At 38.1% G+C, this 22,315-nt stretch overlaps 1 protein-coding gene across 3 annotated transcripts in view; it reads right to left on the bottom strand.

The window, feature by feature from the left end:
- Gulp1 (GULP PTB domain containing engulfment adaptor 1) overlaps window positions 1-22,315 on the bottom strand; it is a 271,324-nt gene that overhangs the window by 98,564 nt on the left and 150,445 nt on the right. For 2 of the 3 annotated variants that reach the window (XM_027396815.2, XM_027396814.2), the window contains one exon: window positions 6,015-6,090. In XM_027396815.2, the coding sequence (XP_027252616.1) occupies window positions 6,015-6,042 (28 nt within the window). In that variant the 5' untranslated portion in view covers window positions 6,043-6,090. Of the gene's footprint in view, window positions 1-6,014; window positions 6,091-7,344; window positions 7,370-22,315 lie in introns of those variants that run through there. The other variant, XM_027396816.2, reaches the window with a different exon arrangement.

Below are 22,315 nucleotides of genomic sequence, written 5' to 3'. Positions count from 1 at the left end.
TGTAAAAGTTTCATTATTTTTGTATGATAAGAGCTCAATATATCACAAGAAAAGCATATATTTTTAGTATATTACAGTTAATATGAAATGTTGCTGAGCTAATGGATACAGAATAATATTTCCTAAAAGGAGAAAATAATTCCTAATATTTTTAAATGCCAAACATTACAATTATACTTACTTATCAAAATGTCAATTGACAAGTTAAAGAAAACAAAAGTGAAATCAGCAACATTTGTTAACATGTTATTACTGTATGATTTATTTTTTAACACAATGTGAATTAAGTAATTTGAAAATACTAACAGAAAAAAAGAGGCATAAAATAAAGGCAACCATTAAAATCTAACCGTTGATTATGATACTAGAACAGATTTTAAGACGTTTCTCAGAATAGCTCAGAAGCATGTGATTCCAATCTATGCAGCATTGTCTCTGTCTCTGGGGAGCCCTAGGACATTAGGACAAAGAGCATCAGTGAAAGGGCTAGAGATAAGAAAGGAAAGATAACAGCTGTGTTTGGGTACTAGATGGTCATAGCTTTACCAGACACTCCTGAATCAGTTAATGGGATTGTAGCATTTACAAAGTAAACTAGAAGTAAGAAATGAACTCTTTCTGATGCAGGGCCTTTTTGTCTGTTTAAAAGTACTATGCATATTGCCTACTGATAGCAGTTAGCACAAAGAACACTTGAATTAGATAGTTTCCTAGTTTGAGACTAAGACTACAGATGTTCAGATTACTTGAATTCTCTCATAAAATCAAGTTTTCATTTCAAATTAAAATATGAAACATAATGCTATTGTGTTTTTCCAGCATATACAAGTATATATATTTCTATATAATAAATAGCCACAAACTCACCACCCTATGGGAACAAACATGAAAGATATTAGAGGGGACCCTCTTCGAGGGAAGTTCTGATGAGCCATCATCAGTGTCCATGAATACAGCATCCCTGCTAGTCATCTTCTTAACTACAGAAAGTGAAGCCACCAAGCCTGGTAAGAACTGGTCTATCCCCTTTCCTTTCTCCCACGTGATAGGAATCAAAACAACAGGTAATAAATGGAAGGGGTTTTTGATGGGGATTGCATTGAATCTGTAAATTGCTTTTGGCAAGATTGCCATTTTTACTATGTTGATCCTCCCTATCCAAGAGCATGGGAGATCTTTCCATTTTCTGTTATCTTCTTTAATTTCTTTCTTTAGAGAAGCAAAATTCTTATGGTACAGGTCTTTCACTTTTTTTGCTTTGTGTTACTCCGAGGTATTTTATGTTGTTTGTGGCAATTGTAAAGGGTGATGTTTCTCTGATTACTTTCTCCAATGTGTCATAGGTATATAGTATGGGTATAGATTTTTTGAGTTAATCTTGTATCCTGCTACTTTGCTAAAGGTGTTTATCAGCTGTAGGAGTTCCCTGGTAGAGTTTTTCAGGTCACTAATGTAGACTATCATATCATCTGCAAATAGTGAGAGTTTGACTTCTTCCTTTCCGACTTGTATTCCCTCGATCTCCTTTTGTTTTCTTATTGCTCTAGTTAGAACTTCAAGACAATATTGAAGAGGTATGGAGAGAGTGGAGAGCATACAATTCTTCACAGACTTTGAAAGAACAATTCTCAACTTTATATGGAGAAACAAAAGACCCAGGGTAGCCAAAACAAGCCTGTACAATAAAGGAACTTCTGGAGGCATCACCATCCCCGACTTCAAGCTCTATTACAAAGCTATAGTCCTGAAAACAGCTTGGTATTGGCACAAAAATAGACAAGTAGACCAATGGAATAGAGTTTAAAACCCTGATATTAACCAACACACCTATGAACACCTGATTTTTGACAAACAATCCAATTTTATACAATGGAACAAAGAGAACATCTTCAAAAAAATGGTGCTGGCATAACTGATTACGGTCATGTAGAAGACTGCAGATAGACCCAAGCCTATCATCATGCACAAAACTTAAGTTAAAATGGATAAAAGACCTCAACATAAATCCAGCTACACTGAACCTATTAGAAGACAAAGTGGGAAATACCCTTGAATTAATTGGTACAGGAAACCGATTCCTGAACATTACACCAGTAGCACAGACACTGAGGTCAACAATTGATAAATGGGACCTCCTGAAACTGAGAAGCTTCTGTAAGGCAAAGGACACAGTCAGCAAGACAAAACAGCAGCCCACAGACTGGGAAAAGGTATTCACTAACCCCACATCTGACAGAGGGCTGATCTCCAAAATATATAAAGAACTCAAGAAGCTAGTATCCAAAACACCTAACAATCCAATTAAAAAGTGGGGTACAGAACTGAATAGACAATTCTCAATAGAGGAATCTAAAATGGCTGAAAGACACATAAGAAAGTGTTCAACATCCTTAGCCATTCAGGGAAATGCAAATCAAAACAATTCTGAGATATCATCTTACTCCTGTCAGAATGGCCAAAATGGAAAACACCAATGACAGTTCATGCTGGAGAAGATGTGGAGAAATGGGAACACTTCTTCACTGCTGGTGGGAGTACCAACTTGTACAGACACTTTGGAAATCAGTATGGCGACTCCTCAAGAAAATGGAAATCAGTCTACCACAAGATCCAGCAATTCCACTCTTAGGCATATACCCAAAAGAAGGACATCCATACAACAAAGACATCTTTTTAACAATGTTAATAGCAGCACTATTTGTAATAGCCAGAAACTGGAAGCAGCCTAGATGTCCCTCAACTGAAGAATGGATAGAGAAAAGTGGTACATTTACACAATGGAGTACTACTCAGCAGAAAAAAAACAAAACAAAAAAAAAAAAAACAATGGAATCTTGAAATTTTCGGAAAATGGATAGAACTAGAAGAAACCATTCTGATAGAGGTAACCCAATCACAAAAAGACAAACATGGTATGTACTTACTCATACGAGGATTGTAGGCATGGAGTAAAGGATTATCAGCCTACAATCCACACTGCCAGAGAAGCTAGTAAACAAGGAGGGCCTTAAGAGAGACATACATGGTCCCCTGGAGAAGGGGAAAGAGTCGAGATCCCCTTAACAAATTGGGAGCACGGAAAGAGGGGAGAGGGAGCTAGGAGAATGAGAAGGGGAGAAGAGGAGGGATGCAGAGGACATGAGGAAGCAGAAAGTTTGAGTCAGGGGAAGAATAGAAGATAACAAGAGTGGAGATACCATAATAGAGAGAGACATTTTAGGTTTACAGAGAAATTTGGAACCAGGGAAATGTCTGGAGAGCTACAAAGATGACACCAACTAACAATCTAAGAAACAGAGGAGACGTTTTAAATGACCTCCCCGGAGAATGATATTGATGACTGACTTATATGCCACCCAATAGCCCGCATCCAGCAGCTGGTGGAAGTAGAAGCAGACACCCACAACTAATCACCAAATTGAACTGGAACCCACATGCAGAGGAGGACGAGTGAAGAGCAAAGGTGTTCATACCAGGCTGGTGAAACCCACAGAAACAGCTGACCTGAACAGCTGGAATACCAGCAGGGAACTGATACAGACCCCAGGAACATGGGTTTCAGTGAGGAAACCTTGGAAAACTACGGGTCTCCTCTAGTAGTTCAGTACTTATCCCTAGTATAGGTGTGGACTTTGGGAGCCCAATTCCATATAGAGGAATACTCCCTAAGCCAAGAGACACGGGGGTGGGCCTAGGCCCAATTTCAAAGGAAATGATAGACTCTGATGACACCCTATGGAAGGCCTCACCATCAATGGGGAGCAGAAAGGATGTGTGATAGGTAGGGTTATAGTTGGGGGGGTGGTAGAGGAGGACAGGAGGGATAAGGAAACTGGGATTATCATGTAAAACAATCCTGTTTCTAATTCAAATAAAAAAATAAAAAAGAGACCTTCTGGCATGCAGACAGAACACTGTATATATAATAAATAAATAAATCTTTTTTAAAAACATCAAAAAAATGGAAGGGGAAGACCCTAGTAGAGGAACAGATAGCTGAGGCCCAGACTCCCTTTCTTATGAAGGGTTCCAAACCTGAGATGATGGAGGGCAGTTTTCCTACTAAAATAAAGCAGTGAAATTTTCTTTAAAGAATTTTAATGGATTATGCTTTCTAATTGTTTAGCCCAAGACTATATTACTCAAAATGATATGGAGACTTTTCCATCGTTGAAGGATGAACAGAGGATTGGGTACATATCTTCATTGGTAGTGTACTTTTCTGGCATGCATGAAGGCCTATGTTCCATACAGCATCTATAATACCAGGTGTGGTAGTTTAAGACTATAATCTAAACATACAGTGCTCTTGTTTAACAACAGGAGCAGACCCTCTGTGAATTTCTCTTTAAAACTAAGAGTCACAACTGATAGTCAAACTTAAGGTAAAATGTTGGTTATTGAGTTCTAACCTAGAAGCAGAACAAAATACTGACAAATAATTTCCAGACTAGGATAATCATTAAACTCAATTTAAAAAAAAACCCAAGTGAAGGTGAAGAAGGTTGGGGAAGAAATTATAAGTGTATTTCCAATTTCCCCATGGCTGTCCTCCCAATGTATGTGAATGAGTCAAACTCATATTCTCCTGAATTTGAACCTTATCCTTGAGAATTGTCAATGAAAAGCAATCCAAATCTCTTTCAAGTAAATATTGAATTCAAGATTGGAGCTATGGCTTTAAAGCCTTGAGCAAGCCAACTGTAATCAGATCTATGTTTGTTGAAACAAACATCTGGTCTTCGAGAACCAACTGATCAGTTGTGACATAAGTTATTTTACTGTAGACACTTCATTGTTGTAGGGCTCTTTCTAGAGTTTGTTATTATAAAAAGGAAACACCATTTCCCTTTTGGTAGGTTTTAAATCAGAATCAAGTTATAGATATCAAACAATGTCACATTGCTTCATTTTATTCATAAAACAAATAAAACAATGTCTTTCCAGATTCACAGGTTTCAACTGTGTCAAAGATTACACCATGTAAATTCCCACTGAATCTACTAGTCTCCTATACTGCATCCAAGCATTTGTACCTATTATTTCACAAACTGCAATTTAATAAAATCATTATTTCTTCACAAATCTGTTAGAGTGCTTTTTCCTTTGCTAAAGCAGTAGCCTTATAGTTTACACTTGTTTGCCCATCATTGTAGTAAATGTCATGGCTAGAAACATAGTCCTTCAAATAAATAATGGAAAAAGAGCCCGAATGGTATACAGGGAAATCTCAACTTTACTTTCTGTAAAAGTGTTGAACTTAGCCCCATTTTTATTTCTAGTCTGCTCATGTTGTATGTGTCAGGGCATCCTTTGCTCATTTTAGTTCCATCAGTAAAAGTGTTTGACTAGGATGTATGGAGCCTTGAGTTTGAACCCCAGCACCTCATAAACATGTGCAATTGTATACGTCTGTAATCCCAAGACTTGCATCATGGAGGCCTGATGATCAAAATTCAAGTTTACCTTCCTAGGCCTGAAAGGGATACCTGAATCCCAGACTACTCAAAGAGAAACTGGAGTTGGGCACAGAATACTTCCACTAGCTTCACTAAATAAAACAGAACACTAATTCTGTAGTTGCTAGTTCTGGACTATCTACTGTCCATATATTAAATAACCATGGTTACTTTTACTATTGTGTCACTTTTTATTATCAGTGATGTTTAAAGTCAACTCTAAAACTCCATATAGATAATAATGCAATAATTAGATTTTCTATACCCTTCTTTGGCAGTTTACAATATCTACCTAAATTTACAGTGTAGAATGCAACCTATAATTGTTTATCTATTATCTTATTGCAGATTTAAGGTCATTCTATTCTATGCAATTTCAGAGCATAATATACAATTTCTAGAGAACATATAATATGTTCATGTATTATGAACTAAGCATCTTAACTCTATTATTTCATTAATGTACAACCAAAACTCTATTGGCTTGATAAATTGGAAAAGCTAATGTCTTATTTCTGCTTTATTAGTATTGATTTGACTCCCAGGTTCTCTTACCTTTCTTCCGGCTGAAAGCACGATTCATGATGAGGGTGGATCCTCCCAACTGTTCAGCTCAGTAACACTCAATGTCCTGTTAAAAAATAAATGAAGCATTGTTGGCCAACATCCTCTGTTTACAAGAGTTTTTGTTTGCTTTTTTGAGAAAAGGTATTGCTATGTAGCCTAATCTGGCTTCCAATTCGGGACAATCTTCCTACCTCTGCCTCACGAGTGCTGAGATTCCAGTATGCACTGGCAAACTCAGCTCTTAGTGCATTTTAAATTACAGAGCCTTTAAGAAATGTGAAATACTCAACAAGCAATTGTCTACCTCATCTCACATGGCAATAAATAAGATAAAACATAACGTAATACTGTTAGGGGCAGAGTTACATGCAATATGTCACCTCAAAGTCTTCCAAGGCATGCACATTTTTATTGTATTTATCTGTAAATGTAAGGAAGAAGGTTACTTTTCTTCTGAATTTGTTGAAAACAAATGCAATCAATTTTGGGAGTCTCCTTAACAACAGAGATAGATTGTAAAAAATTACTATGCTTTTAAAAGTAAAATAATTTTACAAATATATTCACACAATAACTTATAAGGGACTTTTCATTCTGCAAAAGGGTTGACCAACTCAGAACTTCATCTTACTGAGCTAATGCTTTCATTACTTCTACATACCTTCTCAATGATAATGCACATTAACAGTTTATGAGGAGGTTAAGGCTAGATTCTCTACTTGGGGGCCCAGGAAGAGTTAAGTTTATGGATGAATGTGAAAGGAGTGTTTTCTTTAAGAGGCAGACACTCTTGAACTCATATTAAATTGGTCTTCACTGGTTAGTGCTGCCAGCATATTCCAAAGTAACTCAAAAGACTTTTTGGAATTAAATTCATTATTCTTTCATAACTTACGTTGTCATTTTTTACCATTACTTCAATCATATGAAGTTAAAATGTCTGTGTAATAAAACATTAGCTGAGTAAGATGAAGTGTCTGAGAGTCATTTTGTGAAACAAAACAAACTTAGCCAAGTTACTGTATGTGTGAATATATTTATGAAAAGATTTTATTTCAAAAGCATAATAACTTTTTCCCATCTGTCTCTTTGTTAAGGAGAACTCCAAAATTGATTGCTTTTGTTTACAACATGTTCAAAAGAAAGGTAACCTTCCTTTTCCTTAAATTTACAGATAAATATAATAAACAATATGTATGCCTTGGAGGACTTGGAGCTGACATATTGCACTTAACTTTGTCCCTCATAGTATTACATAATGCTTATCTTTATCTATCTTTCATGACAATCCTCATCACAGAAATTAATGGAAGTTTACATGTTCAACTGAAGATCCCAGTCCTGTGGGCTTCCATCTTCCCAGCAGCAAGAGAGCAAGGGACTCTTGGTAAGGCCTTTCCACAGCCACTGATGCCCAAAGTTCAGTTTTCAGAAGAGAAAGACCAAGAATTAACTACGGATTGGAAAACACTTTTCCCACAACATTCCTAAACTCAGTCTTGTCACTTTATCATGAGGACTGTATCCAGGCTTTCATCCTGAGTATGTCAGTCAGCATGGAAGCTTCTATTCCAGGGGCACTCTTAACACTCAAACTAGCCTTAAAACATTGGACTGTGTATCTCTCATTAATCTGATCTTCTAAATAATTTCTCTACTTACTGAATAGAGGAATTTCTATTCCAAGGAGATGCAACCCAGTCAGATATGAACAATCTGCCCGAAACCAAGATCTGTAATTTCTCATCTCATAGCAAGTGGAGAACCGAAAATCACACACAAATTCTAGAGGTACATGCAGAAACTCCTCTATTAGAAAATCCAAAGAATCATACTTAACATTTAGAGAGAGTAGGGCCAGTACACCGAAGACAACAGCAATGAGCAAAGAAAAAAACTAATTTTGAGAGAATTATATTATGAGAAACATCTCACTTTATCAACAGGGAAAGAATAAAGCCAGGATTAGGCTAACAAACCTTAACAGAAAGACCTCCTTCCGAATGCATCTGTTCCCAAGAACATTCTTATCTCAAATGTATACTCAAGAGTATGTTAGAGATTAGGGAATTATTCACCACCCAGTTAAAATTCACATGAGCATTCCAAAATCAAGAGTGCAACAAAGAAAAAAAATAAAATCCAAAATAAAGAGAAAAATCAATGAAAAGAGACCCAGTGAGTAATAATGCATTGACCTGCTCCTGTGTGAAGAAGAAGCCCAGACCAAAATCAAGGAACCATGGACTTAGAGACAGATGTATTTTCCCCAACCTTCATGGCAGGTAAAAAAACTGCAGTGCAAGGAAGAGTGGAACTGAGGACATAGGCATAGAATCCAGACTGAAACAGAGAGAAAAAAGAGCAGGGAAGAAGGAAGTTTGAAGAGAGAGAGGGCAGATTCTGAACTTCAGGAAAACTTTAAGTGGTCAACTACTTCCTAAAGTCAGAGAGGTGAAGAGGGACAGCAAAATTAAGGGGATAAAAGGTGAGACTTTTCCAAACCGGGTGAAACTATAGACCATCAGATCCAAGAAGCTCAACTACCGTATGAAACAATACAAAAACTGTATCATAAGGCATCATCATTCAGTTGCTTAAATCTTCCAATGAAAAAATAAACCTTAAAAGTAGCCAGAGAGAAGGAAGAGATAAGGGAGAGAGAGTAGGAGATGGGAGCGCAGGACTGGACAGGATGGTGGGGCACAGGAGATAAACATAGACCTTTGATCTAACTAGAGTATTTTTATCCCTCATTTTCTTTACAACCTGTTAACAACAGATGAAATAACGAGGCCACTTCATGTTAATCTAATTTAGGCTATAAGCAAAATATTTAAAGACACTGAGAGTCAACCAATATTATATGAGTAAACAACATGTTTGGCAGAAATTAAGCCACTGATATTTACAGCTGGTTTAAAAGTTTTAAAGTGGGTGCCTGTCAAGGAAAAGCACTTTTCTGTTTATAAATCTGACGTTGAAGCTGTTGGTTTTAAAAATCCAACCATACTGTAATGATTATGAAAATAGATGTAGATTTAATATTAGAACTTGAAAAATGGTTCTGGGTTTCATTTTTACCTTTACAACTCCATTTGGAATCAATGTGCCAGGAACAGTTTTAAAGTATTAAGAGGGAAGGGGGGAAACTTATTAAAACACATAGGAACTCAATAGATAAAAGTTACTTTAAGATTTTGTTGTTCATGGGGTCAAGATCAGGCTGGAGAAACCCACAGAGACGGCTGACCTGAACGAGGGGTTGCTCATGGACCCCAGACTGATAGCTGGGAAACCAGCATAGGATTCTTCCAGACCCCCTGAGAGAGGATGTCAGTTTGGAGGTCTAGGCAAACTATGGGGCCACTGGTAGTGGATCAGTATTTATACCTAGTATACGAATGAACTTTGGGGGCCCTCTCCACATAGAGGGGTGCTCTCTCAGTCTAGACACATGGGGGAAGGTCTAGGTCCTGCTCCAAATGATTTAACAGACTTTGAAGATTCCCCCATGGAAGGCCTCACCCTTCCTGAGGAGCAGAAAGGGGTTGGGATGGGAGGTGGGGGGGGGGCATGGGAGGAGGGTAAGGAGAGGGAACTGAGATTGACTTGTAAAAGAAGCTTGTTTCTAATTTAAATTAAAAATGAAAAAAAAAGATCTTGTTGCTCATGGAGATGATGCAACTATAATTAAATGTGGTCAGTATTCAGTTATAGACAGAAAGATAAGCTTGGAGAAATTAAAAAAAAACAAAAGGGTGCTTTGGTGAATAATAACAATACATTTAAATTGTACTCTTGAGTCTTTGACACATTTGTGAAAATGCAAGTCTGTGAAGTGATTGTTAGAGAATGACAGGAATTCTTAGATCTTGAATTTACTCCACATTCAAAACTGATACAAAGCAAGTACTGGAACTATTGCAACCAGCTGGTGTGCAAAGAGTAATGGCTTTCTACATCCTGCTAACACAATCCAGCTTGTTTCTGATGGAGTGTGGAATAAATCCAGGATCTAAGAATGCCTGTCATTCTCTAACCATCTATTTCCATAGATATGTTTTGGGACACTATATACACTGCACTACAACAAGTGTATCAAGATAAAAAAACAAGTATGGCAGGGTCCCTGCTTTTAAATTCTTACCATATTTGGAGGTAGGAGAGAGTGGACCTGGGGCCCGGTGAAAGATGAGCATGCAAAGATGGAGCATGAGGTGACTGTCTTGTTTAGGGGAAAGCTTCTGAAATGATGTGAGTAAATCACTTCCCAGACTGTCAAACACCGAAGTGTGAGAGGGAATGCCTGACTCTGACAGAAGGGTGAAATGTGGGTGGCACTTGTTCATTGTGTGCGTGGAGCACCTAGCCTCATGGCTAGCCTACAGAGAACCTCCAGCCCCTCGCTAGGGCTCTGTTCTAGCATGTTCTGAAACAGTTGGTAGAGCACAGAATGGGTTAAGAGGTACATCTGTGTTCTTGGTTTAAATAATTAAAAAAGAAAAGCAATAATATGCACCTTATCCCTACTGACATTTAAATTCATGAGGTTAAATGGCTTTTTTTCTGATAACAGCTTCTTTTCTAAGAGCATTTTGGTAAGGCACATCAAAAGTCATTTCTGTCGCTCTCACATTGTACAGTCAGCTCTTGGGTCAATGCTGGTGTATCACAAAAGTCCATGTAGTTAGCCAGTGACTAGAACACTGTGCTTGTTCTCTGGTATCAGCCTGGAGAGGCTCCACCACTCAGTCGCCAGGTGAGGACATTTATGGGTTCCCATGTCCTTAGGAACAGAAGGTGACACACAATTGTCAGAAAAATCTCTTTCCTGCCAATGTAACCTTGATCCTCATATGTGTCCTTCAGTATCTGTGTTATGCTGCGCTAAAGTTCTCAGGCTCCGGCCAGTTTCAGCAGTTACACATTGAAGTTTCATTATCATTCTTTCCAATGTCAATTAGACTATTTTCTTACTGGGATTTCATTATGAAGTTGTGTCTTTAATGAAAGTCAGATGCCTTTCTCTAAAATGAGATAATTACACAGAAAATAATGTTGCTAAGAAAAATATTCTCATAGACTAATGAAATATTTAATAGGAAACACAATTGTCTATGCTGAAATAAATATTTATCACACACTTGACTTGTGTAGCTTGTGGAAGACCTCAAACATGGCCTTTCCTTTTGAACCACAGACTTCATTCTTTGATGAAATCCCAAGCAATACTTTATCTACTTAAACAAACACAGCTATTCCATTGCAACAATGTGCACACTCCTATGCTCTTCTTCTTATTTCAGCTGTACACACTGTACTGTAATTTATTAAACCTGCAGCTTTGATCATTTCACAAATGCCTCCATATCTGTATCCTAGTGACCAAGAACTGAGGGATTCAAGAGGTAAAGTTGGTGAAACCTCCTGAACTCCTCTGAAAGACTAAACAGTGTAGTTACATAGTTAATGCTGTGAGATTTTAAAACTAAAGACTATAGATTTCTAAGGCTAAAATATGCATTCTATTTAACCTCAGCCCACAAAACAATAGCATAAACTTTTAATTTTGTTTCAAATATTCCATGTGTCACTGAGGTGATGCACTTGAAAGGAACCTGACATTTGAATCTTCTTCGTTGGTAAAAATGTTGATATTTTGGCATTTTGACAATAGGCACAGTTTTAAAATTACACTAAATGCTAAAACTCCATAATTATAAATATGTCTGAACTTACTGCTTTAATCATTTCACAGATATTTTAATTACTGTTTTGTTTAAGATAAACATAAGATATTGCTTTTTAAATTTTAAATTTTAAATATTATAATAATTCTTCGATTTCTTCATGGATTTCTTTCTTAACTTAATAGAACCATTTTATCATAATGAACTCACAAAAAACTTTATACAGTTTCAGAATGGCCATTATCACTACACAGCAGTTCACTGAGATGTAAAGAACTTGGGTCTGAGCAAAGGCTTGCGATTACTTTTTGCCAGCTTTTATAACAGCCCCAGAAAACATATCTTGTCCAACTTAAGCAGATGTCCAGAATAATGGAAGCCATTCTCCCGAGAAGAAACCAAGGGATAGGGGAAAGGGCGTCTTCAAATATTAACGCTATCCTCACCATCCTTGGGAACAAGGATGAATGCACTGCCAAGGCTTGGACATAGGAAAGAACACCTTCTGCTTTTACCATTGCTACCAGAACCATTTTTCTTTGAACTTTAGTGTGAGCACAGTAAGCACAAATTCGTTGATTTGCTACTTTGCTTACCTATTAATGCTTCAATTATAACTAATAAAGTATTTCTCCTCATCACCTGTTTAGAAATAATGTACTTTATCCTGGGCCTGTGATTCTGGAAACAAACAAAACTTCAAGAAATTTTCCCTTCTCTTGTAAGTCCAAGCACAGCAAAGACCATTTTTCAGGTTGCTTAGATGAGATTCAGGACTCCCTCTGTAGTGAAAACAAGCAATTGTGACCACCACCCCCCAACCTGCTATTCTTCCTCTATAAATGGCTAGCTGAACCACTTGTGCACAGGACCCAAATGTGCTGCCTTGTCTTAATCGAATTTCATCAATGTCTCTTTGTTCCATGATTCCATATGGGGGACTCATCCACAATCCCATAATCCCCACCACTTCCTCCTGGCCTACTGACAGGCTAATTTGAGGGTGAAACATTCTCAGATACACTGTTCCAAATCCCAGCCTTCTTTACCTCAGCCGACCCCGCAGCTAGTTGGCCCTCCCTCCCTTACTTGCTTGCATCATGACTGGCAGGTTCTCCTGTCACATTTGACCCTCTCCCCTTAGAGAAATAACTCTTTCAAACACCCTCGTCTTACCTAAGGGTAGATTTACTTTTTATGTGATAAATCATTTGAACATATTTAGAAAACATTCTGGCTACTAACCTCAACCTACTTTGCTGAACTAATTTGAAAATCTTCCTTTCAGGTCATCCATTCAAATGAAGTAGCAGTTTTATTCTTGCACTAATGAATGCATTCATATCTCTATCTACAATAAGCCATCAAATGAATTAGAAAATGATGCCCTAGAAAAACACATGAATGTGAATGCTAGAAGATTGCACTTCTTTCATCCTTAGCATGTAGGAAATATCTACAGAAAACATTAGTTGAATTCCAAACCAAATAAACTATTTCTTAAAACAGTACACATTCTACTGATGATATTAAAACAAACAAACAAACAAACATATACTGGTAAAATTTGCTGAAAAAATTTAACAGTTTAAAAGCATTTTGTTTTGAAAGTATAATGATGATAAATAAACTTTACATTTATGTACATTATTCATTACAAGTGAAAAACATGAGTCTGAGAGGCCTCTGCACTGGAACTCTCCTGAAAGCCTCCTCCCTTAGGACTTACTTTCATGGTACCAGAAGGTACCTTGCAAGTTACCAAAAGAGGGGAGAAACCATAAGTCCTACCCGGCTATAACACCTATTAACTTCACCAATGGCTGGAATAGCACAATAACCCTATGAGAGCAGTAGAAAGCATACCTTAGAGGTACCAATAACTCTAATTGGATGAAAAACCATGCCTTACTGGAAACTGAGCTAACTACTCAGTGCTAGTGAAGTCATGGTTACCGAAGGAGAACCTACCACTTTCACTTTACCAAACCATTCTAATACATAATTACACTCTATTTGTCCTTATACCCATTAATGCCGGTAGTCCTCACCCCCTCAAGGAAACTTTCCTTTGCAACAGATGGAGAACATAACAGGAAACACACAAATAATCAAATGCAGGTTGTGGAGCCCAGTCATATGACCCTTATGTGGAACAGTGTCTTGAGGACATATCCAGTGTGACTGGGAAGAACAGGGTTGGAAACACTGTAAGAGCCAGAAGAACAGGGAACTTGCTGTGACATTGTGTCTCCTACTGTTGTCAAAAGATAAGTTCATGAAATTTCACCACTGTGACTACCTAAAGATGAGCTGAACAAGTACAATAGCAATGGATATACCAAAATACAATGGGAAAAAAATCCCACCAGGTCTCAACTCTGCACAAAGAACTATAGTCAACTAAGGAATGCTAAGAGCCGGAGAAATAGTCTCCCAGAGAAGAGCATACCAGTTGGTTGTATCATCCCAAATGGTCAACTCTGAAATATATACATAAAAGTAACATTATACATAGAATGACCAGATTACACACACACACACACACACACACACACACACACAGAGAACAATGAATGAAAGAAGCCATAGATTTGAGAAAGAGCAACAAAGTAGAAGCAGACACCCATAACTAATCACCAATCTGAACTGGAACCCAGATGCAGATAGCTGGAATACCAGCATGGGACTGATCCAGACCCAAGGAACAAGGGTTTCTGTAAGGAAACCTCGGAAATCTACGGGACCTCCTGTGGAAGCCCAGTATTTATCCCGAGCATAGGTGTGGACTTTGGGAGCCCAGTCCATATAGAGGAATACTCCCTGAGCCAAGACACACGGGGGTGAGCCTAGGCCCTACCCCAAAGGAAACGAAAGACTCTGATGACACCCTATGGAAGGCCTCACCATCCAGGGGGAGCACAGAAGATATGTGGCAGATAAGGTTTTAGTGGGGGGGATGGGAAGGGGAGGACTGGTGGGAGAAAGGAGGTGGGATTGTCATGTAAAACAATCCTGTTCCTAATTCAAATAAAAAAAGTTGGAAAAAAAAAAAAAGAAAATGGGAATCAGTCTACCACAAGATCCAGCAATTCCACTCCTAGGCGTATACCCAAAAGAAGCACATTCATACAACAAAGACATCTGTTCAACCATGTTCATAGCAGCACTATTTGTAATAGCCAGAAACTGGAAGCAGCCAAATGCCCCTCAACTGAAGAATGGATAGAGAAATTGTGGTACATTTACACAATGGAGTACTACTCATCGGAAAAAAAAAAATGGAAACTTGAAATTTGCAGGAAAATGGATGGAACTCGAAGAAACCATTCTGAGCAAAGTTACCCAATCACAAAAAGACAAACATCACATGTACTCACTCATATGTGTATTTTAGACATACAGCAAGGGATTACCAGCCTACAATCCACACTGCCAGAGAAACTAGTAAACAAGGAGGACCCTAACAGAGACAAAAGTTGTCCCCTGGAGAAGGGGAAAGGGTCACCATCCCCTGATCAAATTGAGAACATGGGAGGAGTGGGGAGGGAGCTATGAGAATGAGAAGGGAAGAAAAGAAAGAATGCAGAGTTCATGAGGGAGCAGAAAGGTTGAGTCAGGTGTAGATTAGAAGAAAGGATATGTGATAGGTAGGGTTTTAGTTGGAGGAGTGGTAGGGGAGGAAAGAGGGTAGAAGGGAACTGGGATTGTCATGTAATTCAATCTTGTTTGTAATTCAAATAAAAAAATGTAAAAAAAGATGAAAATAAATAAATAAATAAAAGTCTGTCATTACAAATACATCACATATTAAAATACAAATATGCAAATAAACATAATGCCCATTTTTGAAAAAATTCTGTCTAGTAAATTAGCCAGTAAAAATAGCATTGGTCATTCTCTAACTTAAGAAACAATTCTACTAAAATAATCTGTTCAAACAATACAGATGTGTAAATGTAACAAAATGAGCAGTTAAAGTACCTTTTTTTAAAAAACAAATATTTTATTTAGTTCGTGTAAATATGATGATTGTCCTACCCCTATAAAGACAATAACAACTGATTCCAAAGAAATAGAGTGATACACTCTATTTAGGCTTAACATTTCATTGAAATGAAAGGTCAATGAGATTATTTCAACATTTGATACAATGTAAAATTAGTAGACTTTGAAAACCATTTTATTTTTATTTTAATGAGATTGAATTAATTTTAAAGTTATCTTCTAAACATTAAATAAAGTTTCTAAAATGATTTAAAAGATGCATTTGATTGTTGTAATGGGAGCCTTATTTTAGAGTATCCTTTCGAGAGTCTCTTACAAATTATACAGAGATCACTTCACCCCTTGATAAAAGACAGGTCAGTCTAACTGGCATAATAATTAATTTAATGAAAGCTTTAAAAATATTTCTTTAGGAGCTGTGAATGTATCTCAGAGGTTAGAATAGTTGCCTACAATGCCCAAGAACCAGGGTTTTGTCTCTACTGACACACACAGATAGATACATATGCAAATAAACATAAATATACACACATGTGTACATATATGTTTCTTTAGGAGCTACTATATGTCAAAATACATAAAGGAATAGAAAAATATATTTGTAAATAAAAAATAGGTTACTAATAAGTGGATAGTAACCTGCACCTGGAAAACTTCAAGAAACAATGCACTAAACTGAGGATTTAAAAATATCTGTTCTTAAAGACAGAAAGGCAAACTAGAGCAATATACAAAGAATCCAATAAAAATAAAATAAGATAGTAAAACAGTAAAAACACAGAAAATGGACAAAACAAAAAACTTTCAATTTATACACATATAATATGAGTATCCAAGAAGCAACAAGCAAATGCTTACACTTATAGGTAATTAGAAAGTGCAAATTTAAATTACATTAACTCTCACAAACTTAACAGGCAATGTATTCTACCACAAGTGATGAAACAAGATTCTAAAAAATGGTTTCCCTTTGAACAAATCATTCTTTGAACTTGGAATCATCAAGTATCTGTGAGATAGTTAGTAGTGTTTTTTTGTTTTTGTTTGTTTGTTTGTTTTGTTCTGTTTTTGGTTAAGGATTCCTTAAACCTATTTAAAAGAGAATGTGTGCCTCTGGTTTCACATTCAAGAACAAAGACCTTCAGTTAATTCCAAAGCATGGAGTGAAGCATAACTGGGGCACAGTTATTCTCAACCACTGTTGTTGACAACCTCTGATTAGTGTGGCTTTGTAGTGGCTGCTATATGGCTTATTTGAGGAACAGTCTATGTTTCTTAAACAAGCTTAGTGTTCATATACATATAAATCAAAATCTCCGTTTTTGGGTATGTATTCCAATAGAGTTCACACAGCTCCACATGTGTAACTTCATCATAGTGTTCAATATACTACTGAAGAGTTGTTACCCAGAAATTCATCTCAAGCAGAGGGAATAACAAAAATGTTTTAGATGTGCACCATGTAGTACTATGCAGAATAATCAGCTTAAAGTAACAGTTGAGAAGTTAAAAACTCAACAACAGAACCAGTTGCAGAGATCCACAACCAAGATCCAGGCTGAGTTCCAGAAATCGAGTCAAAAAGAGGGAGGAGGGAATATATGAGCAGGGCAGGGCAGGACCATGATAGAGAAATCTACAGAGACAGCTGAACTAAGCTTGTGGAAACTCATGAACTCTCTAGATCTACAACTGTGGGGGGACTCTAGGAGACTGAACTAGGCCCTCCACATATGGGAGACAGTTGTGAAGACTGAACTAGCTGAGGGTTACCCTCATGGCAGTAAGACCATGATAGAAGCATGGTACAGGAGCTAGCTTGTTGGAGCCCACTCCCTATGGTGTGAAGCAGTGCTCACCTAACTTAACGCATGGGAGAAGGGCCTAGCACAGTCCCAACCTATTGTGATAGACTATGTTGACTCCACATGGGAGCCCTTACCTGTGAGAAGTAGTGGACTAGGGGTGGGCTGGGGAATGGGAAGGTGAGGGGGGTAGAAGGAGAACTGTAGGATTGTAAAATGAAATTAAAAAATAAAAAAATAACAACCATGGAAAAAAATCTTGACTTCAACAACTAAGGTAAACCAGATAATTAGTTGCAAAATTAAAAGCATATATACAAAAGAATAGTTTTTTTTTTAATTCTAAACAAATACATTGAATAGCTAACTATGGCAAACATAGGGAAAGAGGAGAATGTCATGAAGCACAGTGACCTTGAAAAGAACTAAACAATAATCAGTGATTCCAACGGACTAAGAAATATACTTTTTTAAAGATACCTTGTGGCTAAAGTCAAAAATACAACTCGATACAAAGTTGGCAAATGTTTGCTATTCTAACTGATTGACTCACCAGGGTATCCAAAGTCATGTGATACATTTTAATTAGCATCAGAGGCCGCCCTTTGAAGACAGGAAAAGGCATGGGCTCCTTTGATGCTAGGAAACCACAGGTTCCAATGCCAAAGTCACCAAGACTTAGGATGCCACCACTCAGCCTTCCTTTTATTCAGGTCCTTTGATAACTCACAGGAGAATTTTTAAAAGTCTTTTGCTAGCAATTTAGATATTAAAAGAATATGTTGCTTCTAACCAAATCCAAGAACACATAAAAATAATCGTCTACCATGATCAAGTAGGCTTCATCCCAGAGATGCAGGGATGGTTCAACATTCAAAAATCTGTCAATGTAATACACCATATAAACAAACTGAAAGAAAAAAAAATCACATGATCATCTTATTAGATGATGAAAACAGCCTTTGACAAAAATTCAACATTCCTTCATGATAAAAGTCTTGGAGCTGGGGAAGGGCCTAGGTCTGGCCCAGGATGATGTGGTAGACTTTGGGGAGCCCCTTTTGAGGGCCTTACCCTGCCTAGGGAATGGTGGGGATGGCTAGGGGCAGGTGGGATGTTGGGGGGAGGGGGTGAGAGGGAGAAGGGATTGACATCTGAAGCAAGCTTGTTCCTAATTAGAACCAAGAAAAGAAAAGAAAAGAAAAGAAAAGAAAAGAAAAGAAAAGAAAAGAAAAGGAAAGGAAAAGAAAAGAAAAAGTCTTGGAACAATCAGGGATACAAGGAACATACCTAAACACAATAAATGCAATATACAGCAAGCCAGTAGCCAACATCAAACTAAATGGAGAGAAACTCAAAGCGATTCCACTAAAATCAGAAACAAGACAAGGCTGTCCACTGTCTCTATATTCAATATAGTACAGTTCTAGCTAGAGCAATAAGACAACAAAAGGAGATCAAGGAGATACAGATTGGAAAGGAAGAAGTCAAACTTGTGTTATTTGCAGGTGTATGGTAGTATACATAAGTGACTTTGAAAATTCAACAAGGGAATTCCTACAGCTGATAAGCACCTTCAAAAGCACTGATGACAGCTTATGCTGGAGAGGATTTGCAGTAAGGGGAACACTCCTCCACTGCTGGTAGGAGTACAAATTTGTACAGTCACTTTGGAAATCAGTATATTGAGTATCTCCAAGCTCCCTCTCCCCTATCCTCATGCTCCCAATGAAAGAGAGGAGGGAAGAGGAGGGGAGAGGAAGAAATGAGGAAACAGGAAGGGGAAGAATAGAGGAGAGCAGGATGAGAGGAGAGCAGGATGAGATATACCATAATAGAGGAAGCCATTATAGGTTAGAGGAGAGATCTGGCACTAGGGAGATTTCAAGAGATCTACAAGGATGACACCAACTGGCAATCTAAGCAATAGTGCAGAGGCTACCCTAAATGCCCTTTCCCTATAATGAGACTGATGACTACCTTATAACGCCATCCTAGAGCCTTCATCTAGTGGCTGATGGAAGCAGAGGCAGACACCCATAGCTAAACACTGAACTGAACTCTGGAACCCAGTTGCAGAGAGGGAGGAGTGATGAGCAAAGAGGACAAGACTGGGCTGGTGAAACCCACAGAAATAGCTGACCTGGAAAAGGGGGAGCACATGGACCCTAGACTGATGTCTGGGAGGCCATCATGGGACTGATCCAGTCCCTGAACAAGTATGTCAGTGAGGAGGCCTCGGCACTCTATGGGGCCTCTGGTAGTAGATCAGTATTTATCCCTGGAGTAAGAAAGGACTTTGGGAGCCCATTCCAAATGGAGGGATGCTCTCTCAGCTTGGACAAATGGGGGAGGGCCTAGGCCCTGCCCAGGATGATATGACAGACTTTGGAGATCCCCCATGGAGGGCCTCACCCTCCCTGGGGAGTAGAGGGGAAATGGGGTGAGGGTTGGTGGGGGGGTAGGGTAGGAGGGGAGGGAGAGGGAGCAGGGATTGACTTGTGAAGCAGGCTTGTTTCTAATTTGAACTAATAAAAATTAATTTCTTGGAAAAAAAAAAAGGAAAATTGGGTATCTACCTCAAAACCCAGTATCACTACTCTTGGGCATATACCCAAAGGATACTCAGTCATACCATAGGGACACTTGTTCAACTATGTTCATAGAAGTATTATTCACGATAGCCAGAACCTGGAAATGACCTAAGGGGCTCTCAGGAAGTTACAGGTTTCTTTTTCACTTGTGCCACAAATTTCTTTACATTTTGTTGTCTTTCCTCACTGTATGTCTTCAGACCCTCTGAAGTTCTTTTTATGTCTGATTTAAAGGGAGAGATGATTGGTCTAAACTTGTGGATGAATATAAGGAAAAGAAAGATCAAAATGAAGGATAATCCCCAGTTATTTTAAAATGAATAGATGGCAATGTTACAAATAAAGAATTAGGCTTGGGAAAACCAAATTTGAAATATGGAATTCAAGGCTTTTCACCGGAGGGCTAGAGAGTTGACTAAGTGGTTATGAGTGCTTGCTGTCCAGGTGGTGGTGACACACACATTTAATCCCAGCACAGAGAAGCAGATCTCTGAGTTGAAGGCTAGCCTGGTCAATAAAATGAGTTCTAGTACAGCCAGAGCTACATAGAGAAACCCTGCTTCTGAAATAAATAAATAAATAAATAAATAAATAAATAAATAAATAGTGATGATGATGATGATGATGATGATGATACTTGCTACACAATCATGAGAACCAGAGTTCAGGTCTCAGTTACTACCTAATAAGTAAGACACCCTGCCTTCAAATGCCTGTAACCACAACTCTGCAGGCTTGGCATCCTGTTTTGTCCTCTCCTCCCATTGAGGTGTATGCTTTGGCACACACCCATAAATAATAAATCCACACACACACACACACACACACACACACGCACGCACGCACGCACGCACGCACGCACGCACGCACGCACACACACACACACTTTTAACAGGCTTCTTTTTAAGAAATGGTTGTTCTGAGATACCTACTGAACAGCTCAAAATGAGTGGTTGTTTTAAGAGTTGTGGAATTGTAGGTAAGTTAGGGATAGATACATGATGACAAAGTGCCCAGCTTACCAGTGATGATTCACTTAAGAGTGGGCTGGTTAGTTTTAAACATCAGATTGACACAATGTCTGGTCCAGTAGTTAAAAAAATTAGGATTTGCATGCATATAAATAAAAATTTCCATTATTGGGTATGAATCCTAACAAAATCTGTAACAAGTTTTTCTCTGTCCTTCCAACCAGCTCCCAAATAATTACACAGAGAGACTTCCTATTAAATATAAAAGTGTGGCCTCAGCTTAGATTTGTTTCTAACTAGCTCCTATAACTTAAATTAATATGTTCCTGTTAATCTACATTTTTTCATGTGTCTTGTGACTTTTATTTCTATTTCTGCATGGTCTGCTTCCTCTTCAACCGGTTGTCAACTCTGCCTTTCTTTTTTGAGTCCTCTCTATCCTTAGGAGTCCTGCCTAACTTATTCCTGACTAGCTATTGGCCATTTAGCTGTTTATTAAACCAATCACAGAGACACATCTTCTCACAGTATAAAGAACATTACACAACAAAATTCCATGTAAGTCAATATTTGAGACACTGCCTAGAGGAGATTCATCTGCAGGCATGTCTGTGGATGGTGACATCCTCTAGGCATGGGGCTCTGAACAGTATAAGAAAGAAACTAGCATCGGGCAGTGGTGGCACACACCTTTAATGCCAGCACTCGGGAGGTAGAGGCAAGCAGATCTCTGTGAGTTAGAGACCAGCCTGGTCTACAGCGCTAGTTCCAGAACAGCCTCCAAAGTCACAGAGAAACCCTGTCTCAACCCCCCCTCCTAAAAAATAAAACAGAAAGAAAGAAACTAGCTGAGATGCAATAAAGAATACCCAAAGCCACTAAGGGCAAAAAAGAATGAAGAAAGCATCCTCTCCCAACATCTTAATGAAGAATATTTTCAGTATGAATAAAAATGAGCAAGTGATTAGTGATAGCTACAAAAAAGAAATTTAAAGAAGGAAAAAAGACTACTAGGTTCATACTCTGGAAAATACTGGGGATTTTTACACTGTAGTTTCAGTAGTCTGAGGGATATAACAATCCATTAGGTAGTCTAACTGGTTTTGCTTCATGAGAGCAAGAAGTGAGAAAGTGAACAGAGAAAACAGAAACACTCAAATATTGGCTATAAATAGGAGCAAAGAATAAAGACAGGAACCAGAAGTGGACATGAGATCA

This window comes from Cricetulus griseus, chromosome 2 (genome assembly GCF_003668045.3).
Source record: "Cricetulus griseus strain 17A/GY chromosome 2, alternate assembly CriGri-PICRH-1.0, whole genome shotgun sequence".
Classification (NCBI taxonomy): domain Eukaryota; kingdom Metazoa; phylum Chordata; class Mammalia; order Rodentia; family Cricetidae; genus Cricetulus; species Cricetulus griseus.
This window is presented reverse-complemented; position numbering and strand designations above follow the sequence as displayed.